Below are 19,416 nucleotides of genomic sequence, written 5' to 3' on the forward strand. Positions count from 1 at the left end.
CAGAACAACTATTTTGTCTTGCAGGGGAGACCAGGCAGAAAGACATATTCTTTCAAATGTGAATGTCAGAAGACTGAAGTCTTGGGCTGTGGGAAAGACAGGAGCAATATGATCTGGGAAAGATCCCTAGGTGTGTCATAGGCTTCCTGTGAAAAGTGTAGCACATAGCTGCACATGCACATAGCTGCTGAGAGCAGCTCCTTTAAGGCTTTACCTGCCTCTGCTGCTCCTCAGCATGGACACTGGGAAACAGTGAGCTGTAGGGATAGGTCCTGCCATTGCTATACCTGCTTTGGAAAAGTTCCACTGCACCTTCCCTCTCTGTGTCCCCAAGGACTTCCAAGATACAGGTGAGTTCCTCATCAGGGGATTTTACACTATACATTTACAGAGGAAAGTGCTTAACTACAGAAATACTGAGCTTCTGAGTATTAATTAAGTCAACAGCCAGAGCCACTTTTTTTTGTTGTTTTTACTGTATAGATCATCAGAATAATTAAGTTGGAATTGTCCTCTGGAGATCATGTGGTCAACTCCCTTTCCTTCTCAAACTGGGCTAATTTCAAAGACCAGCTCAGGTTGTTCACAGCCTTGTCAAGTTTTTGCTGTCTCCAGAATGGAGATTCCACAACATCATTTGGTCTGTGTTCCAGTGCTCAGCTACATGGGAATGGTATCAGCCTGCATCTTTGAATCAAGCCCATCTTTTCCCACAGGCTTCTATAAATGCAGGATAAGCAGTCCTTCCCTCAGACATCCTGGGGATAGTACCTCACTGTCCAGACTGTGTCCAAAGCTCTGAGCATAGACCTCTCCAGTTAAAACCTGAAGCAAAGGCAGCAATGAGTATACTTCCACCACTTCCCTGTCCTCTGTCACCAGGTTACCTACCCCATGTAGTGGGGCCCACATTTTACTTACTTTTCCTTCCATGTTAATGTACTGGAAGTGTCTTTCACATCCCTCACTAATTCTAACTCCAGCTAAGCTTTGGCTTTCCTGGTTCTGTTTCAGCATGCCTAGGCAGTCTTTATTCCTCTAGGGTAGCCCACCCCTCCTTCCACAGTCTGTGTACTTGCCTTTTGCCTCTGACTTAGTCAGGAGCTCTCCATTCAGCCATGCTGGCCTTCTCCCATGTCTGCTCAGCTTCCTGCAGATCAGAATGGACTGTTCCTGTGCTTCAGCTAGCTCTCCTGGGCCCATCAGGGCAGTCTTCTGTGGGATTCTGCCAGCAAAATGTCTGCAGGAGACAAAGTTTGCTCTCCTGAATTCCAGGGTTGTAATTCAACTATTTATCTTCCTCACTTCCCTCAGAAACTTAAGCTTTGCTATCCTGTAGTTGCTGCTGCCAAGGCTGCCACCAGTGTCAGTGCTCCCAGCAACCCTTCCTTATGTGTGAGCAGCATGTCTAGCATAGCCCCACTCGGCTTGTTGAGCCCTTCTGTCAAAAAATTGCCCTTGATGTACTACAGAAGTAGCTGGATCAGCACTTGTGCCATCCCAGTCCTCTCCACAAGAACAAGAGCCTGCAGTCATCAGTCTAAGCTGTGAATGTTGGCTTTTTCTTGCAGCCAGTCAGCTGCAAAATAAAGGCTAAACCTACCATCAGAAATCATGTACTGGGAAAAAAAATGAATCAGGAATTACATTTCTGAGTCAAGGAGAAGTAAGAATAGGTCACAAAAAGGCTAGTTTAATATCAGGGGACTCTGCTGTCTTGCAGAACTGTCCACTTCTCAGTTGGCTGAAAAGCCACGAAACTGATTTCCTGGGACTATGGTTGGACTCCTGCTGAAGGCAAAGGGGAAAAAAGAAGTTACTTGAGCAGGAGCCTGCATTTTTTGAGATGTGCAGTATATTTGTCTGTTTAAGTGTGGCTCTGAGCCCATCGCTCTTCAAAGCACAGATGCTTTTATTCTAGCAGTATCTGTAGAATGAGTTCACACTACACAGGGTGGGGGAGATCAGAGATCCATCTCCATCGCCGCAGTGTCTCTGACACCCCACAGTCCAAACAGACATTTTGAGCAACAAAAAAGTGGGCACGCAGTTAGGAAGCAGAGGTAAGTATGGATTATCCATCTCCAAAGGTTTGTGTTTCTAAAGAGTCTTCTCCTGTACTTGAATGCAAATCCACACATCCACTCTAACAGTAGTCACAAGGACAGTACTTTGTAAAAGCAGAGTTACCAGTAAGAGTCCTTGTTGGTGTTACTGCTCAGATTATGTATTTGTGTAACACAAATCCTAAAGAAAAGCAACACAGAAGGAGTAGCTCAAGGCAAGATTAGAAAAACAACAAAAACCCAAAACGCCCAAGCAACCACACCACAAAAGCCCTCAACTGATTATGGGTCAAAATAAGAGAAAACTAAGGAAGGCAAATAATTGCAATTTAAGAGCAAAGCTGACCAGAGAAGAAAGTTCCTTGTGTAGACTGTTGAGAATGTTTTAGAACTAAGGTTATATATATATATATATAGATATATATATATACACACACACACACATATATATATACATTCTGCACCTGTGGTGGGAAAGGCAAAGAGGTTGAGCCTGTTTAGTCATTTGCCAGTAGTGACCTATCTCACTCACCTGTGCCACAGCTCTCCAAATCCGCACTGAGGACGTTTCCCACTGGGAAGGGATGATGGTTTCTCTTCTGCAGTGATGTCTCCTCCATCACCATTTCATCTGCTGCCTCAGTAGGGCCAGGCTGGAAATGAGCTGACACAGACATGGGACTCCCAGGGCTGCACTTGTGTTCATCGGGCCATTCTTTGTACTTACACCAAAAGGCCTTCACACCTGTGGATTCTGTAAATGCATTTTGTCCATGATAGACAGCTTTTCTGAAAAACTACCCTTGTGGTATCACATCAGCCATGTTAGCAACTGCTCCAAGTTACTCAAACCAGATTGAATTTCAGAAGTAAATCTGTCAGGTTTGGGAAATCTGCAAAGGGCACAGCTGAAGATAGTGCCCCATCTCAAATCCCTGCCGGTGTCCTTACCCTCAAATCAAGTTCTCCTGGATCCTGATTATTATTGCTGGCAAACTTCCCCTAAAGCTTCTCTTCTCCTTTCTGTAGGGAGAAGAGATCACAGACTAAAGCTAAATATTTCTGGGTCAGGCATAAACAACAAAACCCCCTTACAAAAGAATCCAGCCTGTGTCATTTCTGGTGCATTACAAAATGAGAACAAGAGCTCAGTACCATCTGCCATGGATGCTCCAGTCAAAGGGCAGACTGGGACCTGCTACTGAATTATCAGCTTTAGCTTTCTTCTACTTAGGAAAGTATCTTTTAAAAGAGATCTGCATTTGTTTTGAGTAGTTGCTTTCAGGAAATGTTCAAGGAGCAAAACAGCATAGAAAAATTTGCATGAAATAAACATTCTTGTGTTCTGAAGTCTGAATCTGTTGTAGGACTCTTCCAAATATATCTGGAATCAGTATTTGGCATTTTTTCCAACTGTGAATCCCGACAAATTTGGAAAAATAAAACAGATCCTGGTTACACACAGCAATGACTTTCTTCTAAAATAAATAATTCCATGGTAAAAACAGAAGCATAAAAACGAGAGTGCAATGAATAAAGAAGTTACAGTGTGATCTGCTTCCCTCTAAAATTGATGGTATTTAGAGCACATTAGAGAATATGAGCAGGAGAGGAGTGCTACGAGCAAAATACTTGTGCATAACCAAGAAAAGGAGGGGAAACCCAACTCCAAATATGAGAACAGCTTTTAGATCATTCCAACAAACCCACAGGAGCTAAAAAATGACTGATTCATATCTGGGAAGTAAAGTCAGTGATCTTCAACCTTTGCTGGCGACAGGCAATGATGGCAAGCAACTAATACATCAGCAATATTCTGTTTTCTTGGCTGTAGTTTTAATTTCCAATGGCTGCTAGAAATAGCAAAGCATCTTACAAACACTGTCACTCTTTAGCCATACATGGGGACCACTTGTATCAGATGAAACTTCAGCATCTACTGCTACTTCATGATGTGCATTTTTTCTATACTGGAAAAGATAAACTAAAGATTAAAAAAAAGCTTTCAAAATACAAATATCTCAGAGTATCTCAGATCAAGGCATTAATTGGACAGTAAAGACAAAATTCAGGATTAGCTTTTGTGACATCAGAAGGTGCAAGACATCACACAACAAGCTGTTTACCAGGATGTAAAATATCCCTCCTTCAATTCCCTTTTCCTGCAAGGCAGCCCAGCTTCCTACCTCCTCTGCCAGTTCTGTGTGCACACAGAAATGTAGTCTGCAGTCCAAATTGCTTCCTTTTAAAAAAGATACTGTAATTGTGGGCATCTTCCCTACAGCATCTCCAAGACAGTTTCCAGATACTTCATAAAAGGAGCATAAAAATGTACATCTTCCCCATATTTGCAGAAGAGGGTGGCTGTGAGAGAAAAAAATTGCAATCCTCTCTGCAGAGCTGTCAAGCCAATGAACAATTTAAGTCTCATTTGATCTGTAATTGGAACAGGCTTTACACAGAACAAGAATCTTAATGCCTAGATAAGAGCTGCGTTTTTAGCATTAACGATGATAAAAAGACTGGTTATAAATCTGTACTGCCCACTGAAGTGAGAATTCCGAAATCTAGCAGCTGTAACAAAGTTAATTCTTACACTGATAAGGAATGAGAAAATGCACTCAGCTAAGCAAAGGAGTTTATAAATGGTTTATCAGTGCAAAAAACCCCAGTAGCTGATCGCTGCACGTGTCTTGACATGTAAATACAGAAATATTTTAAACATGAATGCCAAAAATAATCCCGGAGCAATTCAGCCCTGTGCAGAAAGCTGGGCAGATCTTTTGAACTACCGTGGAAATCTCAGTGCAGGGTATCCACTGCAGTGTATTTCAGTCTCTGGGAAGAGAAAGGGCAGTCTTGCAATACACACCATTTTTGCTTTGCAAAGAGAAATAATGACAAGCCCCATCTATTTCTTACAAACATATAAATTATTTTATTTACAAAGCCATGTTACAAAAAAAAAATAATAATAAAGCAAAAAACAAAAAAATACAATCGCTCACTAGAGAATATCTCCAGGCCCGGTGTTGAACCATGGCAGTATCAATCAGATACATGTTTGTTCTGGTTTCCTTTTTTAAACTGTAAGCCATAGAATTTACTATTTACACCTACTTTAGACATTTATTCTGCTTACAATTATCACAAGCATGGAATGAATTCTATTTGATACTGCTAATACATAAAGGTGCAGGACAAAGAATGAAAATACTTAGTGTTACAAAATATGGATTGTAGAAAAGAAATTGGCTGTACAAGTATGGCATTTTTTTTTTTCTTAGAATGATTGGACATGCTTTCTTCAAAAGTCTTCTGGAAAAGGTTCTAAAATCTGTAGTAGGAAAGCACAATATAGCAGGTGCAAATTCATTTCTGTGCAACAACAGTTATTTAATATATCCCATGACTGACCAGCTATGCAAAACCCACAGAGTTTTGTTAAAGTGCCATGGGTCAACAGCATAACAAAATATAAGGTGTAAATAGAAAAATTTCTTTTTTTCTTCTTTTTTTTTAAAACAATAGTTCACTGAGAATCAGCAATAATAGAATATGCTGTATAAACTATTCTCTACAAAGGTCGATCAGCACTATTTACAATTGTTACATCAATACAAAAGAAGGCATACAAGTTATCCAAGTCGCTTTTTATGGCTGACGGGCCTATGCATTGCGTATGTGTAACAACCAAAGCTTCTGAGCCTCTATTGCTGGAAACAAATCACAAGGTTTTCAGGCAAATGGGGAAGAAAAAGAACAACGAGTGAATGCTACACTAAGAATGCATTATAGGCTGGTCCAGTTTGTATCCATTTTTTTCCAAATGTTTACTTCCATTTCATTTTGCAGGCTAAAATTTCCGATACATTTAATTAAATAATGATTCTTTGATGATGAAAGAACACCACGGGATTTTACTTCGTGCTTAACTTTCCTGAAATGCTGTCAGGTGTAAGCCAGTTGAAAACAAAATTTAAGCAGCATTCAAAGGACAGGTTCCATAATTCAGCTTTCCAATTAAAAGATGCATGGAAACAGCTAAAGCTTCCTAAAACTACAAAATTGCTCCTTCAGTCACTGATTAGCATTATTTCTCAGAAGCAACCACTGAATCTCACAACCACTGTTTTCCCTCAACAACTAGAAATAGCAGTTCATTGATTACAGAGGATGACTTTGTTACTGAGATTTTTAAAATCCTGCAGTTTTATAACTCAAAATAAATTAAAAAAAATCAACATAGTACTGCTCCTAAAACTCAACAAGACAAAAATTGTGCAAAAATAACAAAGATATGTACACATTTTTCAGTCTGAAGAAATGTACAATAAAAACATAATTCAAAGAACATTTTAAAAATATAAACATTGCTTAAACTTTCCTAAGTTTCATACTGTTTCTGAAACTATACCGGTCAGTTAGCTCTGAAGTATAGCAAAACATAAATTATTACAAAATTAACACTATAAAAATTTATTTTAAGAATATTTCTAAACTTTTTTCAAAGGGTCTAGCCTTGTTTATAATTGCTTAAACATTTTTAGTCTTAAAATTTGCCTTAAGCCTTCTTTTTTTAAAAAAGAAAGTAGTAATAATCTCCCTATTTGCAGTCTCTCGCCTTTCCCCAAGATGTAAATAAACCAGCATATAAGTGCACTTTTAACACTGTAGAAATAAAAATTAACTCCTCTGTACTATTGTTTCAGTACCTAGTATTGGCTTCCTGATTATAAAATCTATATTTTATTAAAAAATTATTCTGTAATCCTATAAGAAACACTGTCAGTGCAATTCTATTAATGCAAGCCAATCTGCTCAACTCCTGTCCTCTCAAACCCAAACTGCTCACTGAAATTATCAAGTGCTGTGTTCTTAAGGGTCTGGAAATCCCCCAAGATATGGGGATTTTACACATTGGGCCCCTGATAACAGTAATTACAGTTTGGTGCAAAACTCTGCTATGCATTGATTGAAGTATAGATTCCTTAAGAGTCTGATCCTGGAAGAGGCTGAACACTTAGAATTCCCACTGAAATTATTAAATGCTGTAGGTACAGAGCACCAATCAGGATTAGTCCCTAAAGTTACAGTGCCCCAGCTGTTTGTAAATTACTAAGAAATGCACTCAATTTTTATCCATAGGGCAAGCTTAAATACAGAATTACTGTAATTTTTGTTTAATGAAAAAATTTGGAGATTCTTTAAATAAATTCATATCATGATCTGGTTTGTTTTTTTTTTTTTGGAATGTCCATTGTGTTCTGGTAAGGAAACAAAGGGAGCATTGCAATGCTAACAGCTTTAAAAGGCATGAAACATAACCAAGCAGAACGCACAGATCAGTGGCAAATACAAGTGGAAAAACTAAACAAATCACTATTACAGTTTTCTGTAAATTTAATTTTCTTTAAAACCACAAATTCATAAAAGATTAAATCCATCTGCAGGACATAGAAAAGAAAAACCCTGTGGAGTAGGGCTGCTGAGAGCTAGAGATTATAGGCTGGTTCCTTTTCCTTGTTATGGAAGAGTCCTTATTCTACCAGTCCGGTTTGATGTCTTCTAAAAGAGAAACCAGAGCCAGGTTCAAAATCACACAATGTTTTTTGGTATAAAACACTTCAATAAAGTCTGTGGCTGACAGTACTCAAAGCAGGAATTTATTTCAAGTTCCTGAACTAAATTGCCTCCCTGTTTACTGACATTAGACCTTTAAGAAAAGGAACTGCTTTAAATAAACAGCATATTTCCTTTTGGGACGGTCTGATTTTAGTAAGCTTTGGTGAATCTCATGTTCATTAACTTGGTTATCATTACAAATAAAGAGCAGCAATTAGACGACAACTCTGAAGAATCTTTTCCTCTACACAGCATGTTTTCATGCACAAGGAATCCTCACACAGCATACACGTTGTCACCTTCCCTTAATAAAATGATCTAGTTACTCAGTATTTAAAAACCACCGCATACTGAGGTCTTGAAGTGTTAACACTTTCAGGCACCTAAAAGCACTATGAAGACAAAAACACTTGATTAGTAAAAAACCTAGAACAAATATAAAATTTGGAGAAAACAAACTTTTAATACATATAGGCACAAATAATTTCACTATAAAACTACCGTTCCATTAATTTTTGTTAAAGATCAAGTAGTTTTTATAGGGAAAAGTAGTATTTCTTTCACTCAAGCAAAAATAGTTGGAAAAACAGGCACGCTTTTATGTATACAATCCCTAGTTCAGGCCTCAAAGAGAGGCAGCAATATTCATATTAAACATTAATTGAGAAGAATCCATTGGAGTTTAACCTGATGGGAGTTTAATGCAATGGGAGAGAACTGACAGGCCCACAACAATTCTCATGATCCACCAGTCCCACAGAAGTACCTGAGTGAACTTCAACACATGGAGCAAATGACCAAAAGGAACTACTCCTGTGACATCAAACCAACTACAGGCCACCTTCAGCTCACAACTCATCACTGAGTGAGAAACACTCAGTTATGGGTGGCAGGTGACTTCCACAGCACTGCTGCGTGCCCTCTCACTCTGACCGGCTGCTTTGGGAAGGCCGGCGGGAAGCTCTCCCAGTCAGACTGCGCCCGGGCGGTCACAGGTGCAAACAAGACCGGGTTTACAGCGTTACACAATTTTCCAAATGCCACATTCTCACCCAGCCACTCAACCTTGTGATGAGTTATGGACCTCTCTCCCTTCTCTTGAGAACAACAATCTTCTCCTCCCTTTGGCTCCCCCTCTGCACCAGCAGACAGCCCCACCAGGTTGCCTGGCCAGGGAACACAGCGGAGGCAGTCCAGAGGAACTGCTCCATATGCACATTTAGCTTGGCAGCTGCAACTCTGCTTCCAACTGCATTGTTAGAAGTCTGTTGTTGTGATGTATTCATGAAAACTTGCCAGATTTTTCCAACTATAAACCCTGGTGTGTAGCAGAGATTGTCTCTGCCTACAGACCTTGCTTCACTTGGACTCCCTGATTATCGTGGTTATAGCAGCACTAACATTCAAAACAAGAGAGCTCAGCTTCCACAGTAATATCTTTACTGACACAGCATGTACTTGTAGATCCACTTATTGTTACCTAATTATTAACAGCTTTATAATGAAATATTACAGCACAGTTTAAGACAGAAATTTTATTTAGAGACTACTCAATTGCTAGATTGGAGATGAAAGCTGCCAACAAAGCAGCTCAGATTTGACAGTGACAAGCATTTATTAAATAGGGAATCATTATTCATGGTTCCAAATACTAAAATCCTGCATAACTTTAAAAAAAAAAGTTTAGTAAAACTTAGTATCAACTTGATTTTTTTTGTATTTGTACTCTGAGCTCCACATTCAACTACCAAACTGACAGAAACATTTTTTTTTTAAATAAAGAGTTTGTGGGGCTTAAAACAAGCAAACACTTCTATTTTTGATAGTTATGAAAACAGGCAGCTGAAAAGCTCTGCAATAATCTCAGTTTACATAGACCTGACACAAAATTAATGTTTTGTACCCTTAGGTTTTTCCAGTGGGATCTAGGCAACAGATCCCAACAAGTTCTGCTCCTCGGGTAGTGTGTATGTTATACTAACACAGGAGCAAGATGTTACAACAAAAAGAGTTTTGCACTTCAGAACAGTTTGTCACTGGCAGTTGGATGACAGTGTCTCACACAGGAAAATGCCACTCCCTAGAAATATGAAGAAACTTTCCACTTTTTTCCCTTCAGAGTAGTTCTTTCATATATTGCTTTGCATTCAGCAGTGAGAGAAAAAATTTACTGTTTGGCAGTTCATCTCAAGATATGAGTGATTCAGAGTATTTTGAATGGGCATACAGTGGTGGGTTATCATTACCATTCTTTTCCCATGTCTACATGAAACTAAGCAGGCACAACCATTTGGAATAACTTGATATTAAATTCTTGATAAAGCACTCAACTTGGAGAGTCAAATAGTAGGGACCATATTAAAACAAACTAGTGTATCAGTCCTCCAGACAGATGAGGGCTGGATCAAAAAAGCTGAGTTACAGCATTTATCATTATCCAACTTGCAGACTAAGAAGAACTCGCATTACACATGGGTTAGTTATCCTTTTAGATTAGTTTCTCTGAATAGTCAAGTGCCTCATCTTCTCTATCCTGTTTCTGTTCTCCCTTTGCTGCTTCACTTCTGGCCTATTTTTAAATGCTGTCCCTCCTCTGCCAGTCTGGGGACTCTGCTGTGCCATCTTGCTCAGCAGGAGAAGTTGGATAAAAAGACCAACAGAGATCTGCTGCTGCTGCTGAGCCTCTATCACCAAAGCAACAGCCAGTGAGCAGCACATGAGCCAGCCTGAGCCGTAATACAGGTGGGTGAAAAACAAGCAAAAAATTTGTAATTCATAATTCCTGGAGGGGAAAATAGCTGGAAGAAAATTACATGGAAGGAGAAATCTAGTATTAGTTCACTGAAAGGCAGCTTCTATAAAGAACTGTATTTATAAAGAAATTGTATCAGACTACTTAAGTACACTTTTTTTTTAAAGCAACTTACTTGTCTGTTGTGTACTGGGTTTGATGTACTCGAAGGACTGGATTGTGACAAAGCTACACTGCTATTTTTTCCAATCTGAAAAACATTAATTGAGCAGTATTGAGAGGCATATTTGTCAGTTGAATTCAGATGCTGGTGATGGCCTTCCCTTTCCTATGTAGCGTGGTACTAATCATGCTGCATTTGGAACACAAGTATTTTGCTATTGCAAAAGATATGCTTCAGATAGAATCATCATTATCTCTCAGAGCCTGTATACTTTAAATAGTCTTAAAAGGCACATAAATACTGTTACAGGTCAGAAAATAACATACAAAACAGTTGCTGAGGGAATATAAACTGTAACCCTCCACCTCTCTAGAGTGAAATACTGGTTTCTCTAGTTACTGGAGTCACTTAGAGCAGCTATTCAGAGCACAGAGTGCTCGAGGTCATGGGATCCTTCCCAGGAGACCTTCCCCACTCCTGGGGAGCTTAAACCAAGTGGTCAAGCACCAGAGCATGCCCTAAGTTATTCCATTTTCTTCCACATATCATTGCTCAATAAAGAAATATTAATCACAAGAACCAAACTCCAGAAGTTAAAATTTGCATTTGTATTCATTTACTGCATCAGAGAATTTCTTTGGGAATGAGTGTAAATTGTAGCACACATACATACATTTTAAAAGTACTTAGTTGTAATATTGCTATATTCAATCTGCTTGTTTCAATGTTAGTGAGTTTACAGCACTCTGCAAGAGCAGCCTGTCATAAGATTTTCTACAATGACCTGTAAACATGGAGTAGATAATTCTGTTGTGATACAAGAGGGGACACGGCTGTTGAGTCAGAGGAGTAGTTCCTCAGGGGTTACAAGACTGATAAAAATTAACCACAGATACCTGTCTACAAACAGCAGATAACTGCAGCATGAATACTTGTTTACAAAGTCACTGACTTCAAGTAACATCACTTTAATCCTTTGATGGAGAGGTAGCAAGGACCTGTCTTCTAAACAGTGAGAAATGCAGCAGCCAGTTTCTTACTGACTTGGTGGGGCTGTGGCATTGGCTGGCAGGGCCTTCACAAGAGCAGCTTTCTCCTTCCCTTCCACATTGTTTGTTATTTTGCCATTTCACATAGAGTGAAAGGTAGCCTCTCTCCTCCTCTCCACATTTGCCCTTTCTCACACAGAGATTTTTTGAAACAGTGTTCTCTGTTCACATTCTATGTGGAATAAATGTTTAAAGTTTTTATTTACAGCCAGTCATTTGAAGGTGCTCCCATGGTGCACAAAGATTAAAAGGATGGGTCCTGCTCCCTTCAGCTTGTTGTTTTGCCTTCCACAGCTGTTCTCTAGAAGATAACATTCTTCAACATACAAATCTTAACTACACAACCTTGTATCTTTCCTAGCCATTCAGAATATTGGGATACACCTGCAAACCTTTCTTCTCTACAAACACTATTACAGCATTCATAAACCCCTTCATAATAAATACATGTCCTCCTTTTAAATGGAGAAATAGTCACACAGGCTGAACAGGTACAGCACTCTGAAATGAAAGAAAGGTTCCAAGATGTCTTGGGTCTTCAATGATGGGAAACACCATTTCAAAAGTATTAGTGTGAGGCCAAAACTCAAATCCTCTTTTTTTCCCCAGTCTCTTTTAAAAATAAACTGTACTTCAAAACCCAATGGTTAACACTTCCAGTTACTATCTACCCAGTCCAGAGCTGAATTAAGTAAGAAAACTATACCTGAGCCTATCACCTGTTGCTGAGTTCTTAGTCTCTTCAATTTGCCATATTACATGAAGGAACAGGAGCAAGATTTTAAGCCATGACATTTTTTGGGGTGGATTTTTACTGTAACTGCATTTCTAGAACACAGCAAGTCAAACAGCACAGCTTAAAAGGGAATTTAAGTATTGTACTCTCCAGAGCTTTAATAAACCCATGTAGAGTGTGTCATATTAGTTGACCCATATGCTTAAATGGGTACAAATTCCATTTATTTTGTATTGCATACAGTATCCTTGTCACAAAGACAATTAGCTGCCAGACAGACTTCTGAAATACAATTAACTCCATTTTACCTCCTAATTTTGACTACTGCTGTAGCTCCAAAAACCAGCAGTATAAGATGAAAGTGTGATCAACTTTTACATATATACATACACATATATGCATGTATACATATATATATATATACATATGTATACACCTGGACATATATCTATATAAAACATGTTTAAATATCTTTATATGGCAACACTCATTACAAATATTTAATCTCTTACTTAAGAAAAAAATATTAGTTATGAATTTTTAACATTTTTACAAATATTCAGCAAAGACCTCTGATTGATTCCTTGTGGTTTGTTTACTTCTATTACTGTGCAACATGATGAAATACATAAACTGAAACAGGAATGACACACAGGAACAGATTTGATCCCAAGGGGGCTCAGAATTTGAACTCAGAACCTCCTGCACGCAGCCATAAGATTCCTCACACTGCATTAGCTACAGATACAGTCTATGTCCTGTGAAAAGATGACACAATCCATTTCTTATTACCCATGTCTGTACCAAAGCACCAATTTGTACTTACTTTTTCTTTCCATTTGACACCATAAACCTCAGAGCAATTTAATCTTTCTGGGCACACGTTTCAAAAATCTGATTGGGTGACAGAAGGAAGAATTTACAGCATCCTCTGCTCACTGCAGTTACTTGAAGATCAGTTCTGATTGCAAGACACATTTAAGAGGCTTACAATAGAAAGACAATGCCACTACCCATTTTAAAAAGCCAAACGAGTCATCTCTGTTGCACCTCTGCTGGAAGTAGGAAAGTGAAAATATACCTGCTAGGCCATTCTTTGAGACCTTCATTCTGTCTCCTATACCAGCTTTAGGGTTCATTTATTCCTTTTTTCCTCTCCCATTTCTGCTAGATTACTTATGGATTGCTTTGCCCTTACCATCTTCTTTTCCAAATTCCACTTGTTTGTATGTGCAATATCCTTAGGAAATGAGAGTTTCACAAGCAAAAAAAAAAAAAAAAAAATTCCTAAGCTACCTTCTCTGGATTCTCTGAGTTATCCTGTTTTCTATAGCTTTGTCTTCCAGACACCAGGGCCAAGTGTTGTTTTGTGTGCACTGCACAGCACTGGACACGGTAGCAGAATGAAACAGTAGATCATTATAAAGATCATATTGGCAGTTTTCCCACCAGATCTTACTTCACATATACTTTTGTCCTTATATGGCACCACTGAAAGAGAAGCCAAAGCTCTGTTGCTGTCAATGAAGCAAGCGTGTGTAACCTTATCTGCTGCACTGACTTCAATATTCTGTGAACACATGTACACTAAAAGAGATAACCAAATGTCCACTAAAGGTCATCTGGTTAAGATCTTAATTTCTTAATTTTTCTAGTTTGAAACAGGAAACAACATCTGAGTTCAGGCACCTCAGACTCTCCCCAGGAGAAAGGTAGATGTATCTTACAGAAGAGACATGAAGAGACTTGCATAACATTAGGAAATGAACCAGCAACAAGTTTGGGAAAAGAAATAAACAGAAATTCTGACTCTCATCTTCCTGTTTCAATAACACAATTTATTTCAGAGAGATGAGAATTAAGAAAAAATATTTTTTCTAAAAATTATTTATCCATTCTGGACATTCAATTTTACTTTCAGATATACAAATAGCTACTTCAATAATTGAATAAAAATCTCATAAAAATATTTTGAGAAAGTGTATATATATATATATGTATAGTTTTTTAAACTCTCAAAACATCTTTCTATGACTGGTACAAAACAAATACAAATACGTTTCTGTATTATCTAGAAAGTAAGTTGTGTGATGAAAACCAATCTGAAGCAAATGTGGTATTTTCTTTTCATAATGCATGAAACATTTCAAGGAAGTCAGACATGATCTGCAAAAAAATAACTGGAAGAGTCCCTTACCTGCCGAGAGATGGAGCTGCTTGTAGGATCTGGCACCGCAGAAATAAGGTTGGCAGTGCTCTTTCTATGAACACTATTCATACCAGGCATTTTAGTGATTTTACAGGCTTTGCTACTAGAACTAGAGTTTTTACGTTTTTTTCCTTCTGATTTGTCAAAAGAAAGGGGAAGAGAAGACACTGCATTATGTGCTCCCAGGGAGTGGTCCCCTGAGTGGTGCACGAGAGAAGATACAGACAGATTAGAAGAGTCAATACTGCTCACTACCATGCTCATGTGTTTCACTGAGTCTGTTGAACTACTTGACAATGAAGTCCGTCCTGAGGGCTCCGATTTGGCACTGAGTGGGCTTGTTCCATTATTGGTATTGTGCACAGACACACTGTTATAGGAGGATGTCGCCTGATAGGAGTTCAACGTTGAACTGGGGTTCAGGACACAGTTCTTTTTGTGGGACCCTGAAAATGAAGACGAGGGAGATGTCTGCAAAGATAATGAGGACGATGATGACGATGAAGACGACGACTGCGGCTTTTTCTTTTTGTTACTTGAAGACTCATCACTCCGTGATGACAGGTCTTTCACTTTTGAGGATTTGCTGGTTTTTGTTTTGGATGGCTTGTGGGATGGGGAAGGGATGACTGCTGGCACTGGTGATACAGCTGATGGCGCCTTAAAAGTTGAGTCCATGATACTTAGGCTTGCAGCCACGTGAGGAAAAGCTGTGGTGTGTGACATAATGGAATTTGTCTCTGCCGTTGTCACAAAGGCTGCATTTGATAACATGGCTGATGTCATTATGTAAGAAGAAGTAATTCTTGAACTGATAGGTGTTGAAGGAATATACACCGCACTGGGGTTGCTGAAGGGCTGTAAGACTGATGCTGGAAAAGGAGTGGAGACATGTGCTGCTGGAGAAGGCATGGGACTGTCTGCCGCAGGAGGAATTTTCCTAAATAGAAAAGGAAGAGGGGAAAAAAAAGAAGAAGAGATTTAGATACATAAAATATTCCATCCAAACAATGCAGATAGGAAATAATTTCCATGAAGGACTAACTTATTCAAAAAGGCAAACCTAGTTCATTATAATTTTGATTCCTATTCTATTCTACCAATCACATACAGCAATTAAGTGCACAGGATTACAATTTAAACACATTATTACAAATTTCATTTCCTTTCCCCCTCTCTTATTTTACCAAACAATTAAAAAATGCAACTAAAATGCCTGACAGTGGCACCTATACGTATCCTAGTCACTATGTTTCATTAATTGCATATGTTTTGCTTCAAAGTTCAAGCTGCGGAACAGTTTCAATATCAACCTAAACTCATAGGTTAGATTTCAATAAGGTAGTAAATGAGCCAGTCTGGGGGGTTGTGAAGCAATTAATCATTGAGTTTAAAGAGGAAAGATCATCCCTTTCCAAATGCAGTGCTATTCCCAACAGCTCATTTGAGAGCTGGTTAGATGAGATTAAACAGGGAAATGATTGATTAATTTTCACTGATATTGAAAAACTGACAAAATATTAAACAGAGCTTGATAAGCTTTATAAACAGCTGAATACTCTTCTGAGAAGAAAATCTAATATTACCTGTGAAATTAGTAGGATGTATTCAAATTCCTTTCCATTCAGCCATCATCTATTATTTTATGTAGTGTGGTGTTATCAAAGAACCAGACCTTCATAATGTCTCTTGGAAAACTATTATGTGAGCTTTTCCCATTATTTAGACTTAAATTTAATTCACAGTTTAATCCTATTTCTCTTTGCTAAGAAGCTGTACAGCCCCATAACTCTGTCCCTGTTATCCTTCCTACTGACACCTTTCCCCTTTTTAAAGGCTTACTCTTGCCCTCACATAGCATGGTAAAAGAGCAGCCCTGGGTGTGCTGTGTTATCATATACCAAATCCTAATTATGAGTGTTCTCTCCAGGTATTCCTCCTATGGAGACTGTTGGCCAGAACACTGTTTATGGCACAGTTACATAAGGGATTACATACAGTCCATGGTGCCAGAAATGAAGAAGTCCTACTGTCTGCTACTTGCAATGCAAACAAAGCTGCCCATCAGAGCAGTTCCTCAGGTTACTTTTAAAGAAGGACCAACAATTCACACCCACCTTTGCAAAGTACTTTGAGAACTAGGGATAAAAGTGCTTTGTTAATGTCACAGTTCTGAAAACACGGCCCTGCACCCCTGTACCTCTGGCCACAGCTGCAGAGCTATAGAACAGCAGCCTCGCACCCAGCCCTGCTTGGGGAGCACAGGCAAAGGTCAGTCCAGAGGAGGGTTGAGGACAACAGAAAAATAAAACAGGGGTTAGGCACTGTCAGCTCCCTGTGTTATACAGACAAGTGAGTATGGCTGGAGTTCATTAAAATATTAGAGATTACATAAACAGCTAGAATTTGGGAAAACGTTTGAAATCAGATTTAGTGGGAGCAGGACAAGGCCTGTTTACTTTTGGTATCAAATAACTACTGTAGAGGTTATTTTGGTTTTCTGTACTAGTTTGCACTTGTAGTGGTACACATTTTGTCAGATGCCCAAGCATCTTTTCTCCTGACAAACAAAGCCAATAGGTAACAAATTTTAATCTTCCTATTTAAGGAAACTAAAATATTTTTATTTGTGGAAGGTGACAGACACTAGTTTATAAATTTACAAAGCAGATCGAGCATGATCAGTCTCTAAACAGACATGAAACTGGCCCTTTTATGGCAGAACCAACCATTTCCAAGCTATATCTCCTAGCACAGTGGCACTGTCATCATTAAGATACCAGGTTAGCCAGACAAGCCAAGCTTTAGTGCTTTAAAAATATATTTAAATAAAAATCAAACCTTGTTTATCTAATGGCTGGCATCCAATGAATATAACACAGTCCTGATAATAAACAGTGACATGAAACACTGCACTTTAGTGTCATTACACTGGAAGAAGAATGCATATTCTGTAGCAGAATACCCCTCAAAAATCAATCCTATCTGCAGATGTCGTGAACTTTCAATTACTTTTTTTTTAAAAGAATTAACATTTATTTTAGAAATGCAGTCCATTTTAATGGATCTGTGTAGTCAAAGCCTATGGTGCTTGGAACCCGCATATGTGATACAGAGGTGCTTCAAGAGTGACTAATAATCAGAATTTTAAGATCCCAAAGGCAGTAAGGGCACTATGGACTAAAAATCTATCATATTCCATCTTATGGACAGACAAATGTGGACCAAGTTCCTTATCTTACAACTCACGAGCCTAACACAGTGAAGCCTGAATGGGTGATGCAGGGGCATGATAAAAGTTTAAGCAAAAATCTGGATTCTTAGGGGCTATGAAGAGTCCTAAATCTGGCAGAAATTTACATCAGACTAGGAGATTGTTCTGGTGGGCTGTATATACCTTAATAGAGAAGAGATTTGTACACGTTACTGCTATACCTTAGTACAGAGGTAATTTTACAAACGCTGGCCATGGAGTGTTTAATTTTACAGAATTAAAAATGTTAAATGATCCACCAAGTGTAAAAATCCCACTTACTTCCACATCTGTGAGTTCAAGTGTTTTTCTACCATGGAGTTCAGCGCAAATCGAAAATGGTCCCATCTTCTGTCAAAGACATAGTACCCTCTTCCCATTAAGCGACTGCCATATGAACAGAACTGAAAGAAAAGGTATTTCAATGTTGCTTATAAAAATGTATTTCTACATTATGAAAGATTTATTGATAGATCAAGGAAAAACCGTTGTAATTTGTATCATGAACATAAAACTTATTTTTAAATGTGGTTTTCACTATCTGCAGCATAAATAGTTTTTTTACGAATTATGAAATATGTGCATAATATCTCAACTTAGTGTAAAGTATATTTCATACTTCATTAACGAATCAGTGCCAGAGAAAGAATGTAACTGCTGAGGTATTTATAAAGAAAAAATTCTTACTGCCTCAGAAAGACAAGTTACACTGTTCTGTGCATCTTAAATCTCATAACTGCATGACAGCAATAAAAATAAAACTGAAGAGGGAAAAAAGTGCAACAGGAACATCTTTAGTATCTACTTAATAAACAAACCACTGAAATTTCAGTAAAAAAGTAAATTATCATTCATGGCATCTGTGCTACAACACAACATGGGATACACTCTTCACAGCGCATGAAAATCAACTGGAGGAATAGTAAATATTTTGAGAATTCTGCAGAGCTCAGGAGTACTTGCACTACTTCCTCTGGAGAGCTTCTTGCAAAGTCCTACAACACTGAGATGTTACAATCAGGAATATGCTCTTGCTTCAGCTCAGTCTTACTGATCTACATGATGCAGAGAACTGCTACAATGCCTGTTTGTAGGAGAGAAACCTGTTACAAATCATTCTCAAAAAACAATACAACTCTCCATAAGAGGGACTGCATGGTGACTGCAACTGTTCATTCTACATCTGTTTCATGACGAGGTTAGACAGGTTAATTAAAACCACCACCTAAGTTGACAAATTCGCCTCATCTCCCAGTGAGCTAACACTAACATCAGGTACCACCACGAGGTAATTAAAGTAGCTACTGACTTTCTCTCTGATCAATTATTACCACCTGGCTGGGAGAGGGACTTCGTAAGGAAAAGTTTACTTGAATATGAAATTCAGCAATTTAGCATGAACTGAGCTGGAGGTGATTTACACCATCTTTTCTGTCTTCATGCTGATATGGACTAAGAAGTTTCACTACCAGTAACTGTTTCAGTTGAGTGATGCTAAGATTTCAAAGAACAGATGAGTCAGTGGGTTTGCCTTGAAACAGAACTAGGATCCTAAATCAAAAT

The 19,416-nt window shown here is 38.5% G+C and overlaps 1 protein-coding gene across 7 annotated transcripts in view; it reads right to left on the reverse strand.

Moving 5' to 3' along the window:
- Positions 1 to 4,986: 4,986 nt before the first annotated feature.
- Positions 4,987 to 19,416, reverse strand: part of ATXN7L1 (ataxin 7 like 1) — a 114,039-nt gene continuing 99,609 nt past the window's right edge. For 6 of the 7 annotated variants that reach the window (XM_068994651.1, XM_068994631.1, XM_068994671.1 and 3 more), the window contains 4 exons: positions 18,136 to 18,257; positions 14,589 to 15,540; positions 10,619 to 10,693; positions 4,987 to 7,634 (listed from right to left, as the gene is read on the reverse strand). In XM_068994651.1, coding sequence (XP_068850752.1) covers positions 7,593 to 7,634; positions 10,619 to 10,693; positions 14,589 to 15,540; positions 18,136 to 18,257 — 1,191 coding nt within the window. In that variant the 3' untranslated portion in view covers positions 4,987 to 7,592. Of the gene's footprint in view, positions 8,084 to 10,618; positions 10,694 to 14,588; positions 15,541 to 18,135; positions 18,258 to 19,416 lie in introns of all 7 variants that reach the window. The other variant, XM_068994641.1, reaches the window with a different exon arrangement.

The sequence above is a fragment of the Aphelocoma coerulescens genome, chromosome 1A (genome assembly GCF_041296385.1).
Source record: "Aphelocoma coerulescens isolate FSJ_1873_10779 chromosome 1A, UR_Acoe_1.0, whole genome shotgun sequence".
Classification (NCBI taxonomy): Eukaryota; Metazoa; Chordata; class Aves; order Passeriformes; family Corvidae; genus Aphelocoma; species Aphelocoma coerulescens.